Here is a 21,681-nt window from a genome sequence, read left to right as displayed (position 1 = left end):
TTTGGTAGCATTGCCTTTAAATTGTTTAACTTGGGTCAAACGTTTTGGGTAGCCTTCCACAAGCTTCCCACAATAAGTTGGGTGAATTTTGGCCCATTCCTCCTGACAGAGCTGGTGTAACTGAGTCAGGTTTGTAGGCGTCCTTGCTCGAACACGCCTTTTCAGTTCTGCCCACAAATGTTCTATAGGATTGAGGTCAGGGCTTTGTGATGGCCACTCCAATACCTTGACTTTGTTGTCCTTAAGCCATTTTTCCACAACTTTGGAAGTATGCTTGGGGTCATTGTCCATTTGGAAGACCCATTTGCGACCAAGTTTTAACTTCCTGACTGATGTCTTGAGATATTGCTTCAATAAATCCACATAATTTTCCCGCCTCATGATGCCACCTATTTTGTGAAGTGCACCAGTTCCTCCTGCAGCAAAGCACCCCCACAACATGATGCTGCCACCCCTGTGCTTCATGGTTGGGATGGTGTTCTTTGGCTTGCAAGCCTCCCCCTTTTTCCTCCAAACATAACGATGGTCATTATGACCAAACAGTTCTATTTTTGTTTCATCAGATCAGGGGACATTTCTCCAAAAAGTACGATCTTTGTCTCCATGTGCAGTTGCAAACTACAGTCTGGCTTTTTTATGGCGGTTTTGGAGCAGTGTCTTCTTCCTTGCTGAGTGGCCTTTCAGGTTATGTTGATACTTTACTGTGGATATAGATACTTTTTTACCTGTTTCTTCCAGCATCATCACAAGGTCCTTTGCTGTTGTTCTGGGATTGATTTGCAATTTTCGCACCAAAATACGTTCATCTCTAGGAGACAGAACGCGTCTCCCATGATGTCAAGCAAAGAGGCACTGGGTTTGAAGGTAGGCCTTGAAACATATCCACAGGTACACCTCCAATTGACATAAATTATGTCAATTAGCCTATCAGAAGCTTCTAAAGCCATGACATAATTTTCTGGAATTTTCCAAACTGTTTAAAGGCACAGTCAACTTAGTGTATGTAAACTTCTGACCCACTGGAATTGTGATACAAAGTAGATGTCCTAACCGACTTGCCAAAACTATAGTTTGTTAACAAGAAATTTGTGGAGTGGTTGAAAAACAAGTTTTAATGACTCCAACCTAAGTGTATGTAAACTTCCGACTTCAACTGTACATGACCTCACATTTAACTGATAACCCAACTCAGTCGGTTACTCTGGAAACTGCTTGACAAGACACATGAATGTAAACTGATTCATGCTAAATAAATCAGGGCAGGCCAGAGATCAGTGGTATGACACTCTGTGGTGTGGCTAGACAGGGTTAGGTAAGATATCCAACTGCTCTGAGAACAGCTGTCTTCTCCTTCACACTTTATCTAACATTTCATGAATGTCAGAGCAACAGCTGCACAGCATAAACCCAGTCTGCACTTTACATAGTCTGTGCACTTTCATGTCAAACAGCAGGTGTGACCTGGGTTAGGGTTGGGGTTAGGGTTACGGTCGGTGGAGGTTGTACTGACCGTGTACAGTCAGTGTAGCGGATGCCTCAGCCTTTCCCACCATGTTCTCCACAACACATGTGTAGGAGCCCTCGTCTGATAGTCTAACATCTCGTACGCTCAGGGTGTGGTCCTCTAGGATCTCATACCTGTAGACAGACAGACAAACAGACAGACAGACAGATACACACAGTGTGAGAGAAAGGGACTGGGAGATATAAAGAGAGAGATGGACATGAGACAAAGGCGCTTCACATGATGGCATGACACTGTAATATACCACGCATCTAATTCCATGACCAGATGTGAACCTAAGTGTGCATATGAATTTTGATTAGAGTATGTGTCTATGATGTGTAACAGTGTAATATAAAGGCTGTATAGTACTGCTGGGCCATCCATCCATACCTCCCCTTGGGTAGGTCTGCATCCTCTTTCCTCCAGCGGACAGTGGGGACCGGATCTCCCTGCGCCTCACAGTGGAACTCCACACTCTCATCTGCCAGAACCATAACACTACTTGGCCTCTTCACAAACCCTGGGCGCTCTGAGGAAGGGGGAGATCATTATCATAATGTGTTTAAAGTTGTGTGATAGACTGACATTTTTGCTTGGATCTCCAACCCTTAGCCCTTGTAAAATCAAGCTTATACAAAGCTATTAGATAAGCACCTAAAAACGCTACCTCAATACCATTAGCCCCCTGTAACTCTCTCTCCATGGGACGGATGTACCACACCCACATTCCCCCGTGTTTCACCCTCTTTCACCCACTGGGACAAGTAGTTCCACAATTCATTTTCTTTTCACTAAAACACATTCATTTATGTGAATGAAAACAACTTAAATCCACTTAAAACTAGTAGGGCTTGTTAAAACTAGGGCCATTTTATTCACATTGGTCCCAGAGCACATTTGAAAACCGATATGTTTTATCAATACAAAGTATTATTAGCCCTAGACGTTTTTACTAGGCATTATAAAGATGTGTGGTGTGCCCTGGCCAGTCGCCCAGCCCAGCCTAGCCGTTCCCGTGATAAGATGTCTCAGTCTGCTCCAATGGAAGTGTTTAGAGGGGGGGAGGGGTGCTGGTGGAGAGGGGGACAGCATAGGGTGAAGGTGGGGGTGGAGAGGGGAACCAGGCTAGGAGTCAGTGGTCTGGGACACTTGGCAGCAGGAAGAACGAGTGAGAGTGGGGGATGAGGGTGGGGATACAACCTGGTCCAGGACAGCTGGGGGGTGGCAGGGGTCACGGTGGAAAGACGGGGTCAACCTGAGTTTAGGATTCAGGAGAAATGCCTTCACAGCTGCAGGGCTGGGGGCCATTGTTATGTAACCTGTTTCGTTATTGGATTATGTGCCAGGGAGAAAAACCTTTACCAAGGGGACATGCAGACTCTTTGACCTTCACTGACACAACTAAGACTCACTGAATGGGGCTGAGAGGAGGGAGAGGGAAACAGACTCTACTAGAGGGACAGACAGACAGACAGACAGACAGACAGACAGACAGACAGACAGACAGACAGACAGACAGACAGACAGACAGACAGACAGACAGACAGACAGACAGACAGACAGACAGACAGACAGACAGACAGACAGACAGACAGACAGACAGACAGACAGAGACAAGGTCTTACCTAGAACAGTCAGTTCTGCAATCTCGCTCTCCCTCTCTCCCACCATATTGGTCCCCACACAGATGTATTTCCCTGCGTCACTCTTCCTGGCATTGGTGATCATCAGCTTCCCACTGCGGATCTGAAAGATGGAGGGAAGAAAAGTAGAAGTTGTAAGGTCATATCTGTAACTAGATACCTATATAAACCAAATATAAATAACACCACACTGAATATGGCAAGTTATGCTTTGAAAGGCTCTCAAAAAGGAATTTGGTGAAATTATTTGTGGTTTAGAAGGCACTAAATCTAGGACAGCTTCTACCCCCAAGCCATAAGACTACTAAATGTTAATCAAATGACTACCCAAACTATTTGCATTGACCCCATTTTTTACGCTGTTGCTACTCACTTTACACCCACCGACATGTACCTCAATTACCTTGACTAACCTGTACCCCCACACATTGACTTAGTACTGGTACCCCCTGTATACAGCCTCCGTGTTGTTATTTTATTGTGGTACGTTGTATTTAAATGTTTTTTATATTAAAAAAATTGGCAAATATTTTCTTAATTACTTATAAAAACAAAACTCTGAATTGTTTGTTAAAACCTGTTAGGGAGAGACGTTCCGCTAGCGGAACGCCACACCGATATTCAATGGTAGAGCGTGGCGCGAAATACAAATACCTCAAAAATGCTATAACTTCAAACAGTTTTAGAAACTTTAGGGTGTTTTCTATCCAAAGCCAATAATTATATGCATATTCTAGTTACTGGGCAGGAGTAGTAACCAGATTAAATCGGGTACGTTTTTTATCCAGCCGTGTCAATACTGGCCCCTATCCCCAACAGGTTAAAGACAAGACTCTCCTTTATCTAACCACATTGTCCAATTTCAAAAAGGCTTTACAGCGAAAGCAAAACATTAGATTATGTCAGGAGAGTACCCTGCCAAAAATAATCACACAGCCATTTTCAAAGCAAGCATATATGTCACAAAAACCAAAACCACAGCTAAATGCAGCACTAACCTTTGATGGTCTTCATCAGATGACACTCCTAGGACATTATGTTATACAATACATGCATGTTTTGTTCAATCAAGTTCATATTTATATCAAAAAACAGCTTTTTACATTAGCATGTGATGTTTAGAACTAGCATACCCACCGCAAACTTCCGGTGAATTTACTAAATTACTCACGATAAACGTTGACAAAGAACATAAAAATTATTTTAAGAATTATAGATACAGAACTCCTTTATGCAATCGCAGTGTCAGATTTTAAAATAGCTTTTCGGTGAAAGCACATTTTGCAATATTCTGAGTACATCCAAGTCACTATCCGAAGGGTGACGCGCGAGTGCATTTCGTGAGAATTTTTTTTCTAAATATTCCATTACCATACTTCGAAGCATGTCAAACGCTGTTTAAAATCAATTTTTATGCTATTTTTCTCGTAAAATAGCGATAATATTCCAACCTGGCGACATTGTTTTCATTCAAAGGCTGAAAGAAAAAAATGGAGTCGTCTCGTGGACGCGCATCTCCAGTGTCACTGTTCCCTGCCTGACCACTCACAAAAACTCCTGTTTTTCGCCCAGAGACTGCAGAGACGACATTCCACTTTCTGGCGCCTTCTGAGAGCCAATGGAAGCCTTAGAAAATGTCACGTTACAGCAGAGATGCTGTATTTTCGATAGAGATGCCACAGAAGGAGAACAAATTGTCAGACAGGGCACTTCCTGTATGGAATCTTCTCAGGTTTTGGCCTGCCATATGAGTTCTGTTATACTCACAGACACCATTCAAACAGTTTTAGAAACTTTAGAGTGTTTTCTATCCAAATCTACTAATTATATGCATATTATGGTTAGTGCTGCATTTAGCTGTGGTTTTGGTTTTTGTGACATTATATGCTATGGGTGTCTGATTATTTCTGGCTGGGTACTCTCCTGACATAATCTAATGTTTTGCTTTCGTTGTAAAGCCTTTTTGAAATCAGACAATGTGGTTAGATAAAGGAGAGTCTTGTCTTTAACCTGTTGGGATAGGGGGCAGTATTGACACGGCTGGATAAAAAACGTACCCGATTTAATCTGGTTACTACTCCTGCCCAGTAACTAGAATATGCATATAATTATTGGCTTTGGATAGAAAACACCCTAAAGTTTCTAAAACTGTTTGAATGGTGTCTGTGAGTATAACAGAACTCCTATGGCAGGCCAAAACCTGAGAAGATTTCAAGCAGGAAGTGGCCTGTCTGAGAAGTAGTGTTTCATCTTGGCTCTTTTTATTGAAGACTCAGGATCTGTGCAATAACGTGACACTTCCTACGTCTTCCATAGGGTCTCAGAGCCCGGGAAAACGTTGAACGATATCGAGGCAGGCTCTGGCTGAAACACTTTATCGCTTTTGGCAAGTGGCCACTCAGAGTACTATGGGCTTAGGCGCGTGCCCGCTTCGACCGAATGCTTTGTTTTCCTTTGTCTGTTTATCTAAACGCAGATTCCCGGTCGGAATATTATCGCTTTTTTATGAGAAAAATGGCATAAAAATTTATTTTAAACAGCGGTTGACATGCTTCGAAGTACGGTAATGGAATATTTAGAATTCTTTTGTCACGAATTGCGCCATGCTCGTCACCCTTATTTAGCCTTTAGGATAGTGTCTAGAATGCACGAACAAAACGCTGCTGTTTGGATATAACGATGGATTATTTTGGACCAAACCAACATTTGTTATTGAAGTAGAAGTCCTGGGAGTGCATTCTGACGAAGACAACAAAGGTAAGAACATTTTTCTTATAGTAAATCTGACTTTGATGAGTGCTAAACCTGCTGGGTGTCTAAATAGCTAGCCCTGTGATGCCGGGCTATCTACTGAGAATATTGCAAAATGTGCTTTCACCGAAAAGCTATTTTAAAATCGGACATATCGAGTGCATAGAGGAGTTCTGTATCTATAATTCTTAAAAGAATTGTTATGCTTTTTGTGAACGTTTATCATGAGTAATTTAGTAAATTCACCGGCAGTGTTCGGTGGGAATGCTAGTCACATGCTAGTCACATGCTAATGTAAAAAGCTGGTTTTTGATATAAATATGAACGTGATTGAACAAAACATGCATGTATTGTATAACATAATGTCCTAGGGTTGTCATCTGATGAAGATCATCAAAGGTTAGTGCTACATTTAGCTGTGGTTTGGGTTTATGTGACATTATATGCTAGCTTGAAAAATGGGTGTCTGATTATTTCTGGCTCGGTACTCTGCTGACATAATCTAATGTTTTGCTTTCGTTGTAAAGCCTTTTTGAAATCGGACAGTGTGGTTAGATTAACGAGAGTCTTATCTTTAAAATGGTGTAAAATAGTCATATTTTTTAAAAATTGAAGTAATAGCATATCTAAGGATTTGAATAACGCGCCACAGGATTCAACTGGCTGTTGAGTAGGTGGGACGCAAGCATCCCACCTAGCCCATAGAGGTTAAAATGGTGTAAAATAGTCATATGTTTGAAAAATTGAAGTTTTGGGATTTTTGAGGAGTTTGTAATTCGCGCCACGCCCTATCATTGGATATTGGAGCGGTGTTCCACTAGCGGAACATCTAGATGTAAGAGGTTTTTAAACAGAGAGTACACAGTGGCAGAAAACCTGACCACTGTGACTGACCCAAACTTAAGGAAAGCTTTGACAATGTACAGACTCAGTGAGCATAGCCTTGCTATTGAGAAATTGCCACCATAGGCAGACCTGGCTCTCAAAAGAATACAGGCTATGTGCACACTGCCCACAAAATGAGGTGGAAACTGAGCTGCACTTCCTAACCTTCTGCCAAATGTATGACAATATTAAAGACACAGATCTTCAAAGAATTCGAAAACAAACCCAATTTTAATAAACTCCCATTTCTACTGGGTGAAATACCACAGTGTGTCATCACAGCAGCAATATTTGTGACCTGTTGTCACAAGAAAAGGGCAACCAGTGAAGAACAAACACCATTGTAAATAGAACCCATATTTATGTTTACTTATTTTCCCTTTTGTACTTTCACTATTTGCACATCGTTACAACACTGTATATCTACATAATATGACATTTGAAATGTCTTTATTCTTTTGGAACTTCTGTGAGTGTATCTACTTCACTTGCATTGGCAATGTTAACATATGTTTTCCATGCCAATAAAGCCCTTGAATTGAATTGGAAGGGGAGAGGAGGGGGAGGAAGGGGAGAGGAGGGGGAGGAAGGGGATAGGAGTAGATAGGAGGGGAGGGGGAGATGAGGGGGAGAGGAGTGGGGAGAGCAGGGGAGAGGAGTGGAGAGCAGGAGAGATCAGGGGGAGAGCAGAGCAGGGGAGAGGAGAGGAAGAGGAAGGGGCAGAGGAAGAGAGATGAGGAGAGATGAGGAGTGGCTAGGTTTCAAATCCCAGAGGTCTCAGAGGTCACTGGGCCAGGACCTGTTTCATGTTCCACCCCCTGTGGTGTTGGCAACTTCTAAGTGTCATCACATTACCCTGCATTTAATGGGGGGCAAAGGTCAGAGGAGTGTGATACATTCAGTGTGAGTGTGAGTTTGTGCCTGCGTGCGTGAGTGTGTGTGCATGCTAGTGGTGCAACGGATCACAAATCTCATGGTTCGGATCACGGTTTTGAGTCATGGATGGGATCATTTTTCAGATCAGCAAAAAAAAAAGGGAGACACATATAACTTTGCTTTCCATTTATTACTTAAAGAACACTTAAAGCAAGGAACTTTTCAATGTTTAAATCTTTAAATAAAAGTCAATAGTCAATTGTTAAATGAAAGTGCAATATGAGGCATGATACCTTCTTCCTTTGAACAATAGTGAATGTAAAAATAGCCTGTGTCAACATCATAAAAAAAAAGTAAAACAAGAAAGAAAGAAAAGCAGACATGAGCTTATAACTTCACATCATTTTTCTAAAAGTCTACATTGTCCGGGGAGAGGGTAGACCTCTTTGCAGTCACTATGTCCCCTGCAGTGGAGAACACCCTCTCGCTGGGAACTGAAGTGCCAGGCACAGCCAGGTAGCGTCTTGCCATCATGGCAATGTGAGGGTATTTACACTCATTGCTTTTCCACCATGCCAGTGGATCACTATCCACTGGAATGCCGCTTGCTGCTTTGTAGGAAGTCACCTCCTCTTTGATGGTGTTGGAAAACGTCTTGCCTGTGTCCTTGCTCGCAAAGGTCTCCCCAAAAAGCTCCTTCATGGCCAAATGATTTTGTGGAGGAGTTGCCTCTGAGTCAGCTCCTGTTGGCTCAGTGGCTTGACCCTGCAGAAAAAATGACTTGATCTATTAAACTGACTAATTATTTATTTTCATATTTCATAGAACTATAATTGTGGCAATACATTTTAATAAAAGCTATTATCCCCCCCCCCCCCAAAAAAAATGGATGATTCTAATAGCAATAGCATAGACTAAGATTAGACTGCAGTATATTTATTATTTAAGTAATTCACTCTTATTTCTTTTTTTAAACCTCTTTAGTGGCCACAATCTCAGTGGTGAGATCACTGTATGTCCTCCGTTGTAGGGCAGGGTCTAGGTGAGACAGGGACTTGAACTTTGGATCCAGTGCAGTAGATCTATGAAGGTAGTCCTGTACATTAGGGGGGTACCTGGGGTTCAGGTCCTCTCTAATGGCAGCCTTGACATCTCTAGTGATGGTGCTGTCTGTGGCCCCTGTCTGTGTAGAATCCTTGTTTTCAGAGGTAGGATCATGGACACAGACGGTGCAGTTTCAGTGCTCAATAGGGTTGTAACCGTTTTGAGGGGTTTGAGCACCTGGAGGACCTCCTCTGCCACGATGTCTTTATTTTTTTTCAGGGTCCTGTCTGTCAGTGCAGAGTATTCATCTTGTTGTGACATCGTGTATGAGCTTGTGGGTTGGTAGCAGTAGCATTTCTTGCTTGGTCTTAAGCACATGAGTGGCTGTTGTGCTTCGGTGGAAAAAGGAAACCACCTTCCTAATCCTCTGGTTCACTGAGATTCCCCTTTGGGATGTTAAATTGATCACATGTGCAAAGCAAGTTATCTGTGGCCTCAGTCCAGCCTCTATCAATGCATTTACTTGGTTCTTTGCATTATCTGTGGTGATTGGGATATTGCTATTGGGCCTCTCTAGCTTCCACTCTGCTAATGCTCCTAACAGTACCTGCGCCAGATTTGCGCCTGTGTGACTCTCATAGAGGGGGCGTGTCTGTAGCACCGGACTTCGTATCTCCCACTCCTCTGTGGTGTAGTGATCAGTCACAGTCACGTAGCTTTCTGTTACCCTGGAGGTCCACTCCTCTGTGGTGTAGTGATCAGTCACAGTCAAGTAGCTTTCTGTTACCCTGGAGGTCCACTCCTCTGTGGTGTAGTGATCAGTCACAGTCACGTAGCTTTCTGTTACCCTGGAGGTCCACTCCTCTGTGGTGTAGTGAGCAGTAACAGTCATGTAGCTTTCCGTTGCCTTGGAGGTCCACCCATCTGTGGTGAGGGCAACAGAGGATGCCTTGGATAATTTGTCGACAATTTTGATATTTTCCTATTCATAAAGATCTGGCACAATCTTCATACTGAAGTGGGGGAGCGAGGGGATTTCGTAGCGTGGCTCAAGCACTTTCACCATATTTTTAAACCCTTTGTTTTCCACAACAGAGTATGGCCTCATGTCTGCAGTGATAAACATCCCAATAGATTTGGTGATGTCTTTAGTCTGATCTGATTCTGCAGCAAAGAACTGCTTAAATGTTGCGGTGAGAAGTTGTTGTCTCTTGGCTGAGTTGGCTCCCGTCACTGACACACCAGGGTGATGACGCTTTCAATGTGTGGCCATGCTCAATGTATTTCCATGATCATGCGGCTTTCTTGTGGCACAGTACCTACACACCGTAATGGTATTGTCCACCACCCTTCTTCCATCATCATATCTGACAGGGAAGCCAAAATGTTCCCATACATGAGAATTAAATGAAGCTGGAGGCTTTTCCAGTTCTTCAGCTCCTCCGCTAGCCATGGCTGTCACTGCTATTTTTTCTTCTTTGCTTTTTGCAATGCGAGCATCCAGGATTGATTTGTTGGGATTCAACATGCCCGTTCACATGAACAGGTACACACAACTGCTTTTTACAAATAATCAAAATCAACCTTCAGGCTTCAGAGTAAAACACAGCACACATCTGTGTTGTCTTTTATCTTTTCACTGCAATTCTGCATAGAGATTTAGGGAATTATTACTTTAAAAAGTAACAGCGGCAGTAAAACTGTATTTGACACTATGATGGTTAAACTTTGCAATTGATCTGCGGTTCACATGCGTGCCGAACCGTGCGGGGTGATCCGTACGGATCACGGATCAACTACGATCCGTTACACCACTAGTGCATGCCCACACGTGCATGTGTTTCGCATTAACAGCATGCAACTCAAGCACTCATAACAAACACACAGCACCATTAGGGCTCAGACACAACAATAGCGGTTGCTAACTGAGAGTATTTAGCACCTCTGAACGTAATTTGCAAACCGAATGCGCATCGATTTTACATGTACAAATGGTTAAACATTTCGTCAATCAGACCACTACAGAAGGTGGTCCCTAAAACAGCGCACTGAACGATTGGCAGATGAAACATAGATCCACATTCAGTGCGATATGTGCGAGCCTTTATAAGTCCACCTTTAGCGACAATATGTGGGAAATCCTTGTGTCTTTGTGGGTGTGCATTCTGTCTGCATGTAGCAACTAGGAGGTGCAGCTCAGTTACCACCTCATTTTGTGGGCAGTGTGCACATAGCCTATCTTCTCTCTAGAGCAGGTCTGCCTACAGCGGCCTTTCTTAATAGCAAGGGTATGCTCATTGAGTCTGTACATAGTCAAAGCTTTCCTTAAGTTTGGGTCCGTTACAGTCTTACCCCACGGCCCTGTGGAAAGATGTGTGTTTTTTGCCACTTTTAACCGCACAATTGTTTGTGTACATGTATTTTATGTTGTGTTTTTCCCCCAATACCACTTTCCATCAATTTGTATAGCAGACCTTCATGCCAAATTGAGTCAAAAGCTTTCTTGAAATCAACAAAGCATGAGAAGACTTTACCTTTGTTTTGGTTTGTTTGTTCATCAATTAGGGTGTGTAGGGTGAATATGTGGTCTGTCGTATGGTAATTTTGTAAAAAGCCAATTTGACATTTGCTCAATACATTGTTTTCACTGAGGAAATGTATGAGTCTGCTGTTAATGATAATGCAGAGGATTTTCCCAAGGTTGCTGTTGACGCATATCCCATGGTAGTTATTGGGGTCAAATTTGTCTTCACTTTTGTGGATTGGGGTGATCTGTCCTTGGTTCCAAATATTGGGGAAAATGCCAGAACTAAGGATGACGTTAAAGAGTTTAAGTATAGCCAATTGGAATTTTTGGTTTGTATATTTGATCATTTCATTGAGGATACCACAAGCCTTTTTGGGTTGGAGGGATTGCATTTTGTCCTGTAATTCATTCAATGTAATTTGATAATTCAGTGGGTTCTGGTAGTCTTTAATAGTTCATTCTAAGATTTGTATTTGATCATGTATAATGTTTTTGCTGTTTGTTCTTTGGTATAGGGCCAAAAAGATTGGAGAAATGGTTAACCCATACATCTCCATTTTGGATAGATAACTATTCGTGTTTGTTTAGTGTTTTCCAATTTTCCCAGAAGTGGCTAGAGTCTATGAATTACTCAATTACATTGAGATGAATTCTGATGTGCTGTTCCTTCTTTTTCTGTAGTGCATTTCTGTACTGTTTTAGTGATTCACCATAGTGAAAGTGTAGGCTCAGGTTCTGTTTCTCTATGTTTTTGGTTTGATTGTCAGGGCTTTCTGAAGGATCGGACCAATACGCAGCGTGATCGTAGTTCCACATCTTTTATTGAATCATGAAACCGAATGCCATATACAATAAACTTGAAAATACAAAATAATAAAGCCGTGACGCAGAGCATGAAAACACACTACTCACAATTAACAACCCACAGCATACAATAAGAAAACCCCCTACCTAAATACGATCTCCAATCAGAGGCAACAAGAAACAGCTGCCTCCAATTAGAGATCAACCCCAAACAACACCAAACATAGAAACAAAAAACCTAGAACCCACAACATAGAAATAAGAACAGACTGTCAAACAAACACCCCCCTGTCACGCCCTTACCCATCTACTATAGAAAATGACCTCTTACACTGGTCAGGACGTGACAGTTCCCCCCCAAAGGTGCAGACCCCGACTGCACACAAAACAGAAAAAACAAAAAAACAAACCCCCCAACACAACAACCAAAACACAAGGGGAGGGTAGGGAGGGCAAAAAAGTATATGGCGGCTCTGGTGCTGAACCCAGAACCCTCCTATCCCTCCGATCCTCCAGCAGCGGAGGTGGCTCCGGCTCCGGGCTTAACCCCCATTCCGCTCGCAGATCCCATCGCTTCTGTAACACTGACCTGTGGATCATTATTGGAAGAATCAGACTGTAAATCATTACCGGCAACTCTGTGCAGCAGACCGCCGCTGGAGGATCTGGGCCGCTGGCCACCTCAGCTGGAGGCTCTGGGCCGCAGACCTCAGCTGGAGGCTCCGGGCCGCAGGCCTCAGCTGGAGGCTCCGGGCCGCAGGCCTCAGCTGGAGGCTCCGGGCCGCAGGCCGCAGCTGGAGGCTCCGGGCCGCAGGCCGCAGCTGGAGGCTCCGGGCCGCAGGCCGCAGCTGGAGGCTCCGGGCCGCAGGCCGCAGCTGGAGGCTCCGGGCCGCAGGCCGCAGCTGAAGGCTCCGGGCCGCAGGCCTCAGCTGAAGGCTCCGGGCCGCAGACCTCAGCTGAAGGCTCCGGGCCGCAGACCTCAGCTGAAGGCTCCGGGCCGCAGACCTCAGCTGAAGGCTCCGGGCCGCAGACCTCAGCTGAAGGCTCCGGGCCGCAGACCTCAGCTGAAGGCTCCGGGCCGCAGACCTCAGCTGAAGGCTCCGGGCCGCAGACCTCAGCTGAAGGCTCCGGGCCGCAGACCTCAGCTGAAGGCTCCGGGCCGCAGACCTCAGCTGAAGGCTCCGGGCCGCAGACCTCAGCTGAAGGCTCCGGGCCGCAGACCTCAGCTGAAGGCTCCGGGCCGCAGACCTCAGCTGAAGGCTCCGGGCCGCAGACCTCAGCTGAAGGCTCCGGGCCGCAGACCTCCGCTGAAGGCTCCGGGCCGCAGACCTCCGCTGAAGGCTCCGGGCCGCAGACCTCCGCTGAAGGCTCCGGGCCGCAGACCTCCGCTGAAGGCTCCGGGCCGCAGACCTCCGCTGAAGGCTCTGGGCCCCCCTGATGTTGACAAACTCCCCTTATGCCCCCCCCCCCAAAAAAAATTATGGGGCTGCCTCTCCACCTTGATTATTGGTGGATATAGCGCTTCGTAGTAACGTCGCTCCCTCTTGGTTTCCTCTAGTTCCTCCTTCGGGCAACGATACTCCCCAGCCTGGCTCCAGGGTCCTTTACCGTCTAATATTTCCTCCCAAGTCCACGACTCCAAGTACTTTTCCTCACGCCGCTTGGTCCTTTTATGGTGGGTTGTTCTGTCAGGGCTTTTTGAAGGATCGGACCAATACGCAGCGTGATCGTAGCTCCACATCTTTTATTGAATCGTGAAACCGAACGCCATATACAATAAACTTGAAAATACAAAACAATTAAGCCATGACGCAGAGCAGGAAAACACACTACTCACAATTAACAACCCACAGCATACAATAAGAAAACCCCCTACCTAAATACAATCTCCAATCAGAGGCAACAAGAAACAGCTGCCTCCAATTGGAGATCACCCCAAACAACACCTGACATAGAAACAGAAAACCTAGAACCCACAACATAGAAATAACAACACAGACTGTCAAACAAACACCCCCCTGTCACGCCCTGACCCATCTACTATAGAAAATGACCTCTTACACTGGTCAGGACGTGACATGGATAGGTTTCCCAATTTCTTTCTTAGGTTTCTGGTTTATTCATCAAACCATTTGTCCTTGTTGTTCATTTTCTTAGATTTTCTGCTTGAAATTTTTAGATTTGATAGGGAAGCTGAGAGGTCAAATATACTGTTTAGGTTTTCTACAGCCAAGTTTACACCTTCACATTTACAGTGAAATGTTTTGTCCAGGAAGTTATCTAAAAGGGATTGAATTTGGTGTTGCCTAATTGTTTTTTGGTATGTTTCCACATTACTTTCCTTCCAACTATAGCATTTCTAAATATTATTCAGTTCAATTGGCTTTGATGCCTCATGATTGAGTATTGCTCTGTTCAAGGAGAGTGTGATGTGGCTGTGATCTGATAGGTTGTATCAGTGGGCTGACTGTGAACGCTCTGAGAGACTCAAGGGTTGAGGTCAGTGATAAAGTAGTCAACAGTACTACTGCCAAGAGATGAGCTATACTGAAGGTGTACCTACCGAGTCACCTCGAAGCCTACCATTGACTATGTACATACCCAGCATGTGACAGAGCTGCAAGAGTTGTGAGCTGTTTTTATTGGTTATGTTGTCATAGTTGTGCCTTGGTGGGCATATGGGGGAGGGAATGCTGTCACCTCCAGGTAGGTATTTGTCCCCCTGTGTGCTGAGGGTATCAGGTTATTGTCCAGTTCTGGCATTTAGGTCACCACAGACTAGTACATGTCCCTGGGCCTGGACATTATTGACTTCCCCCTCTAGGACAGAGAAGCTGTCTTCATTTAACTATGGGGATTATAGTAGTGGGATATTGGTAGCACACGGGAGGACATTTTTCTATGTTGAGATCATTTCCTTCTGAATTTCTAGCCAAATGTTCCTGTTTTTATTAATTTAATAGAGTGAGTTAGGTCTGCTCTATACCAAATTAGCATACCCCCTGAGTCCCTTCCCTGTTTTACACCTGGTAGATTGGTGAATGGGACTACCAGCTCTCTCAATATCAGACCCACAACAACACCAGCAAATACATCACTCCTGTCCTCCACCTCTCTCCTATCCCCCTCTCTCGCTCTCATCCTTCCTTTCCTGCGTTCCCCTCTATTTATGCATCTGCCACATCACCACCAAACCTGACCCCACTACAGTCAATATAGGATGTTATATGATGTTATGCCACAGTATAGTACTCTATCTAGAAGTACTAGATAGATCTAGAAGTACTCCTGTTGATGCATTGCTCTGCACCACTGGCCACTCAAAACCTTCGCCCAAACATCCTTCACCCCATTACTTCAAGCTTGGCCACAACAGACCCCCAGAACTCACCGTGGTTTAAGAAACAACAACAACTTTGGGAGTGGATGTTGTGTTAGAAACAGAGTACAAACACAACACTCCATCACCAGCGCTGTGCTGTTTACAGGGCCTGAGGACTCATTAGGAAACAGTCTTATCTGCAGGCCCATTAGTCCAATGAGCCGAACTATAGCTATGAGGCAGAAACCAAGCTGGCCTTCTGTTTACACACTAAGCCAGTACACCAGGGAAAACCACAAACGCTATAGGGACTGGGGCCAACATGGCTGCCCTGACTTGAGACTACAAGACCTTAGTTGATTTTGACTTCGTATTTTATTTACTGTAGGTAGATGGGTGTTGGTCCTCATGATATCCTTGACATAAATCAGGAGAAAAGAGGGAAATACAAAGCCAACGCAGCCTTTGTATTTCCTTCAGAAAGCCCTCCCTCTGCGGAGGAGAGCTGCTCTGTCCATTGCAATCCCTCAGAGACAGACTAACTGTCAATCCGGAGGAGGATAAGCCTTGGATCCCAACTAACAAGTCCCCTATACAGACAAACAAACAAACAAACATGCTTGCATACACACACACACCCTCCCCTGATTCCTTTTCACACTTCCCCAGATAGCCTTTGTTCCAAGTAGACATTGATTGGCCAAACCACAGTGCAATATGATTTCATTATGTTTGTCAAATAGATGATGCACTTGTTTCTCTTCATTATGCCACACGTCTGCCAACAGAGACACTTTGATCTTCCTGGAGTTCCACCAGCAAGCAGTGGGCCGTGTGTGTGTGTGTGTGTGTGTGTGTGTGTGTGTGTGTGTGTGTGTGTGTGTGTGTGTGTGTGTGTGTGTGTGTGTGTGTGTGTGTGTGTGTGTGTGTGTGTGTGTGTGTGTGTGTGTGTGTGTGTGTGTGTGTGTGTGTGTGTGTGTGTGTGTAGGTGTGACGGGCAGGCCCAGCGCAGCGCAGTGTATGCTCTACACAGAGAGTGTGGTCCGAGGTTAACAGAGCTTGTGTCTTACCGTGATGCGCTCATCCCTGTCATTGATGTTGGTACCGTCTTTCCTCCATGAGATGGTGGGCTCAGGATGCCCACGGGGGGGTTGGCACTCCAGTACGGCAGGTTCCCCCGCCGCCACCATCACATCCGCTGGGTTCTGTCTAAAGTCATCACGCAGTACTGTGGAACAGAAGAGAGGAGGGGTTAATGGCCTGTTAGCATTGCAGGTATATTGCAAGTCGAAATGAAACAGAAAAAAAAGGCACCAAAAAAATGTCACTAATGCACCAATGGACAGGGTATACGTGTCAAATATTCAAGACTATTATGACCAGACTCTCGATGTGTAACGACAAAAATCTGAAGTCTGAGCAGAGGCAGTCAATCATGTCCATCACAGAATCTTGAGGTATCTGGACATTATATAATGCTATAGTTTAAGTGGTCTCGGGGGGCTGGGCCAAATCCCTGATGTGCTTTAGTGGTATAGGACTACCACTCTCTCTGTCTGATTAGACTAGCTCTCTCCCACCTGCCTCTCCACTGTCACTCTCCACCCCAGCCCTGAGGGAACGTACAAACACACAGGCAAACATTTGCATCACATTCCCATTTACGACTCCCAGGAACTTTGTTTGAAGTGTGAGGTAAGCACCAACAAAATACAACCTCCCCAGTTAATGTTTCCATACCATGTTTGCCCATCAAACACTTCAAGAGAGATAGGTGGATATTTTGCAAGAGCCATTAACAAGCTAGCTAGGTGAAAAACACACACTCAACATCTTCAAAGGTTTAACCTGTTGGGGCTAGGGGGCAGTATTTGCCCGTCCGGATAAAAAACGTACCCGATTTAATCTGCTTACTACTCCTGCCCAGTAACTAGTATATGCATATAATTAGTAGATTTGGATAGAAAACACAAAGTTTCTAAAACTTTTTGAATGGTGTCTGTGAGTATAACAGAACTCATATGAAAGGAGAAGAGTAGAAAAAATAGAGCAGCTATTTCAGCCCAGTCCAGGCTGTTTCAGTCAATCCCAGAGTCCCAGTCATTGTCTTCCCAGCCCGTTCTGGATGAATGTACAGCGAGTTAGCAACTACACCCTGAGGGACATCATGCTCTCATAAATTGGAGACATTTTTCATCCCTTCTCCGCAGCTCTTTTCATTCTATAGAGAGCAATAGTAATGGTGTCTTTTTGTAGGCACTAACTCCGCTATGGTTCATTGGACAAAGCCTATAGGAAAATGTATGGAGTTTTTGTATGCTTGTTGGATAAACACCGAAAATAAGTTATGTGGTAAACACAGGCCTAAGAGAAATTATACGTTTTGTTCTATGAGATAATCTTCATCAGTTAACGTCACCCTTTGTGAATTTTGAAGCGTTTACTTAATTTAAAAAAAGCACATACAGGCTTCATAATGCATAAAGGTCATGTTAACTGACTGATATTATCTCATAGAACAAAATGTAAAAGATCTCATAAGCCTGTGTTAACCTCAGAACTTATTTTCAGCGTTTATCCCAAAACCCTAATCTTTCCCCATTCATTTTCCCCATAGGAATGGCTGAACAAACCAGATGTAACTCATTTCCGGGTTTTAGGACTACAAGCTGGCAGGATCTATTCCCAATACAGTTAATGATGCCCCCTCCTTTCTCCCCAGTACCCTCGCTGCCAGCATTTAATCAACACTGTCTCCCCAACCAGATTACATTACATTGCATTTCACTGCATAGATTACATTGCAGCACATTGCATTACCCTACATTTCAGTACCAGGCACTATATTTTATTTCATTACACAATATGACATTATGTTACATTGTACTGTATTGTAAGACAGGTTGAATTTGTCTAGGTTGAATTTGTGTGCACACTCAAAAGTGAATAATGTCTTACAGCTAACAAATGAATTATACATGAACTCATCACGAAAAACTTTCTAGAGTCTTCCAGAATGTCTAACAGAGTCATATTTAACAGTTGGTGGTTATCAAGGGAGCATGCATGTTGTAAAAGCCATGTAAGCCCATCTTTGCAAACCACCAGCGATGTACGCAAATGAGAGTAATCACAGAAGTGCCTGACATTTGGGTATGAATAGAATTTGCATACTCACTCATGTTGCTTACGACGCTACAACCTTATCGGTACAGCAAAATTATGTAGGTCTGTCAAAATATACTATATTGTTAGTGGCCACAGGAGTCTGATGACAAATACATGTGTGACACCATAATTATACTAGCTAGAGTCCCACTGAATAACAGAGTGTTTACCTGAGACTACTGAATGGAATGCTGTTTACCATTTTTACTGGAATGTTTTGCTATTGATTCTTCTAGGTCAAATTCTCTGTTGTCCGATTTCAAAAAGGCTTTACAATGAAAGCAAAACATTAGATTATGTCAGGAGAGTACCCAGCCAGAAATAATCACACACCCATTTTTCAAGCTAGCATATAATGTCACAAAAACCAAAACCACAGCTAAATGCAGCACTAACCTTTGATGATCTTAATCAGATGACACTCATAGGACATTATGTTATACAATACATGCATGTTTTGTTCAATCAAGTTCATATTTATATAAAAAACCAGCTTTTTACATTAGCATGTGACGTTCAGAACTAGCAAAAATACCGAAAACCTCCGGTGAATTTACTAAATTACTCACGATAAACCTTCACAAAAAACATAACAATTATTTTAAGAATTATAGATACAGAACTCCTTTATGAAATCGCGGTGTCAGATTTTAAAATAGCTTTTCGGCAAAAGCACATTTTGCAATATTCTGAGTAGATAGCTCGCCATCACGGGCTAGCTAATTTGACACCCACCAAGTTTGGCGTTCACTAAACTCAGAATTACTATAAGAAAAATTGGATTACCTTTGCTGTTCTTCGGCAGAATGCACTCCCAGGACTTCTACTTCAACCACAAATGTGGTTTTGATTCAAAATAATCCATAGTTATGTTCAAATATCCTCTGTTTTGTCCGTGCGTTCAGGTCCCTATCCAAACGGTGAAATTGTGTCTTCACGTGCATGCGCGCACCCGTGTCATTGTTCTCAGATCGACCACTTTCCAAATGTGCTACTGTTTTTCAGCCAGGGACTGCAGAGTCATCATTCCCCATTCTGGCGCCTTCTGAGAGCCTATGGGAGCCTTATAAAATGTCACGTTACAGCAGAGATCCTCTGTTTTTGATAAATAGGCTATAGAAGGCCAAGAAATGGTCAGAGAGGGCACTTCCTGTATAGAATCTTCTCGGGTTTTGCTTTGCCATATGAGTTCTGTTATACTCACAGACACCATTCAAACAGTTTTAGAAACTTTAGGGTGTTTTCTATCCAAATCAAACAATTATTTGCATATTCTAGTTTCTAGGCAGGAGTAATAACCAGATTAAATCGGGTACGTTTTTTATCCGGACGTGAAAATACTGCCCCCTACCCAAGAGAGGTTAACCAGCATGGCTACCACAGCATAGCGGGACTATCATTTGTTTTTCCACAGAGCAATGACACAACACACCTCTGGACTGTGTACGGTCTATTTGACCAAGAAGGATAGAGTGTTGCATCAGATGACCTGGCCTCCACTATCACCCGACCTCAACCCAATTGAGATGGTTTGGAATGAGATGGACCACAGGAAAAGCAGCCAATAAGTGCTCAGCATATGTGGGAACTCCTTCAAGACTGTTGGAAAAGCATTCAATTTGAAGCTGGTTGAGAGAATGCCAAGAGTGTGCAAAGCTGTCATCAAGGCAAAGGGTGGCTACTTTGAAGAATCTCAAATATAAAATATATTTTGATTTGTTTAACACTTTTTTGGTTACTACATTATTCCATATGTGTTTATTTCATAGTTTTGATGTTATTCTACAATGTAGAAAATAGTAAAAATAAAGAAAAACCCTTGAATGAGTAGGTGTGTCCAAACTTTTGACTGGTACTGTATGTTAACTTAGGGAATGAGGGATATTGGGAACAGCTGCTGAGACGTCATATTAGAAGACCATGGCTGTCAGTCCTGTCGGTGTGACCTAATGGCTGTGACAGTAATGAAGACGGGGAGCTGCTACCACACAGCAGCGCAAACCAGCCCAGACAGGAGAGACTCAGCTCAGAGAACACTGAGCTATGCCGGGAGAAAATAGAAAACTACCACCGCAATTCCTCAACTCTCCACATGTGAGGCACAGGCTGAACTGAAGACAAAGAAAACTCCCATCTCCCCCAAAATGGCAGGCAGAATGGTCAGTTTTCCGGTCATGGGCCACAGACAATAGTTTCCTGTCTCCTCTGGCTGCCAGCTCCCAGCAGCATCACAAGGAACACAGATGTGATTAGTGGGACAGGGCTCCAGACCCCACAACATGCTTCAAAATGTACACTGGTGTAATCTTAGGTCTAGACACACTAGCAGGGCCCCTGCTGAAATTGGAAATGGGAGAAGATAAGATGCAGTGAATGTAGCTGGCAAAGACAGAGATGGTTAGAGAGAGGCAAAGAGAGAGATGGAGAGGGGGATGGATGGATAGAAACCATCGAAAATTAAGAGGGAGGGAAATAGAAAGAGAGAAAATTAGAGAGCACGAGAGAGAAAATGAGAGCAAAAGAGAGAGAATGAGACAGAGATCGAGAGAACTATAGAGAGCACGAGAGGGGAATATTTTTGCATCTCTCTTTACGTATCGCTGAGCAGACTCCTGCTCCTGATGAAGCAGCTAAATTGTGCTAATTTGGCCTGCGTACCAGCCAACTCTGTCCAACATTACCAGTCATAAATAACACAGGATTAAATTGTGAACAGGCCAGGCCAGGGGAGCCCAGCCAACAGAACAGGGAGAGAGAGAGCAGAGCCCAGCGCTCACCCTCACAGAGAGCAAACAAGAAACAATGAGAAAGTACAACATGGGTAATCACTCCCAGATGGCCCCAGCTCTCTCCTCTCAGGCAGACCGCCTCGCTGGAGGGTGAGATGCCTGATGAGCAGCGTGGACATGGGAGAACAAATTGGGATGACCCTCTAATTGGTGACATTTTGGGCTGACTCTTTTGGTCTCACGTGTGATCACCCCGGCCCCTCTGATCTGATCCAGCGACCAGGGAGAACACTGGCTGACTACAGGCAGTCTACAGGCCTGCAACTGACTGACTCGCTGGATGGCTGATTGGCTAAGTGACTGGGGCCTGATGAGAAACAGCTGTTCCCATGTTGCATGATAAAAGGCATGCCTTGTGGGACACA

General features: G+C 44.0%; 1 protein-coding gene across 3 annotated transcripts in view; it reads right to left on the bottom strand.

The window, feature by feature from the left end:
- LOC106568094 (roundabout homolog 1) overlaps positions 1-21,681 on the bottom strand; it is a 261,979-nt gene that overhangs the window by 28,077 nt on the left and 212,221 nt on the right. For all 3 annotated transcript variants that reach the window (XM_082960436.1, XM_082960437.1, XM_082960438.1), the window contains 4 exons: positions 16,430-16,587; positions 3,133-3,253; positions 1,898-2,036; positions 1,511-1,638 (listed from right to left, as the gene is read on the bottom strand). In XM_082960436.1, coding sequence (XP_082816562.1) covers positions 1,511-1,638; positions 1,898-2,036; positions 3,133-3,253; positions 16,430-16,587 — 546 coding nt within the window. The remainder of the gene's footprint in view (positions 1-1,510; positions 1,639-1,897; positions 2,037-3,132; positions 3,254-16,429; positions 16,588-21,681) is intronic.

This window comes from Salmo salar, chromosome 13 (assembly GCF_965601325.2).
Source record: "Salmo salar chromosome 13, fSalSal1, whole genome shotgun sequence".
NCBI classification, from domain to species: Eukaryota; Metazoa; Chordata; class Actinopteri; order Salmoniformes; family Salmonidae; genus Salmo; species Salmo salar.
Note: the sequence above shows the minus strand (reverse complement) of the source record. Positions and strands in the feature narration are given on the sequence as shown.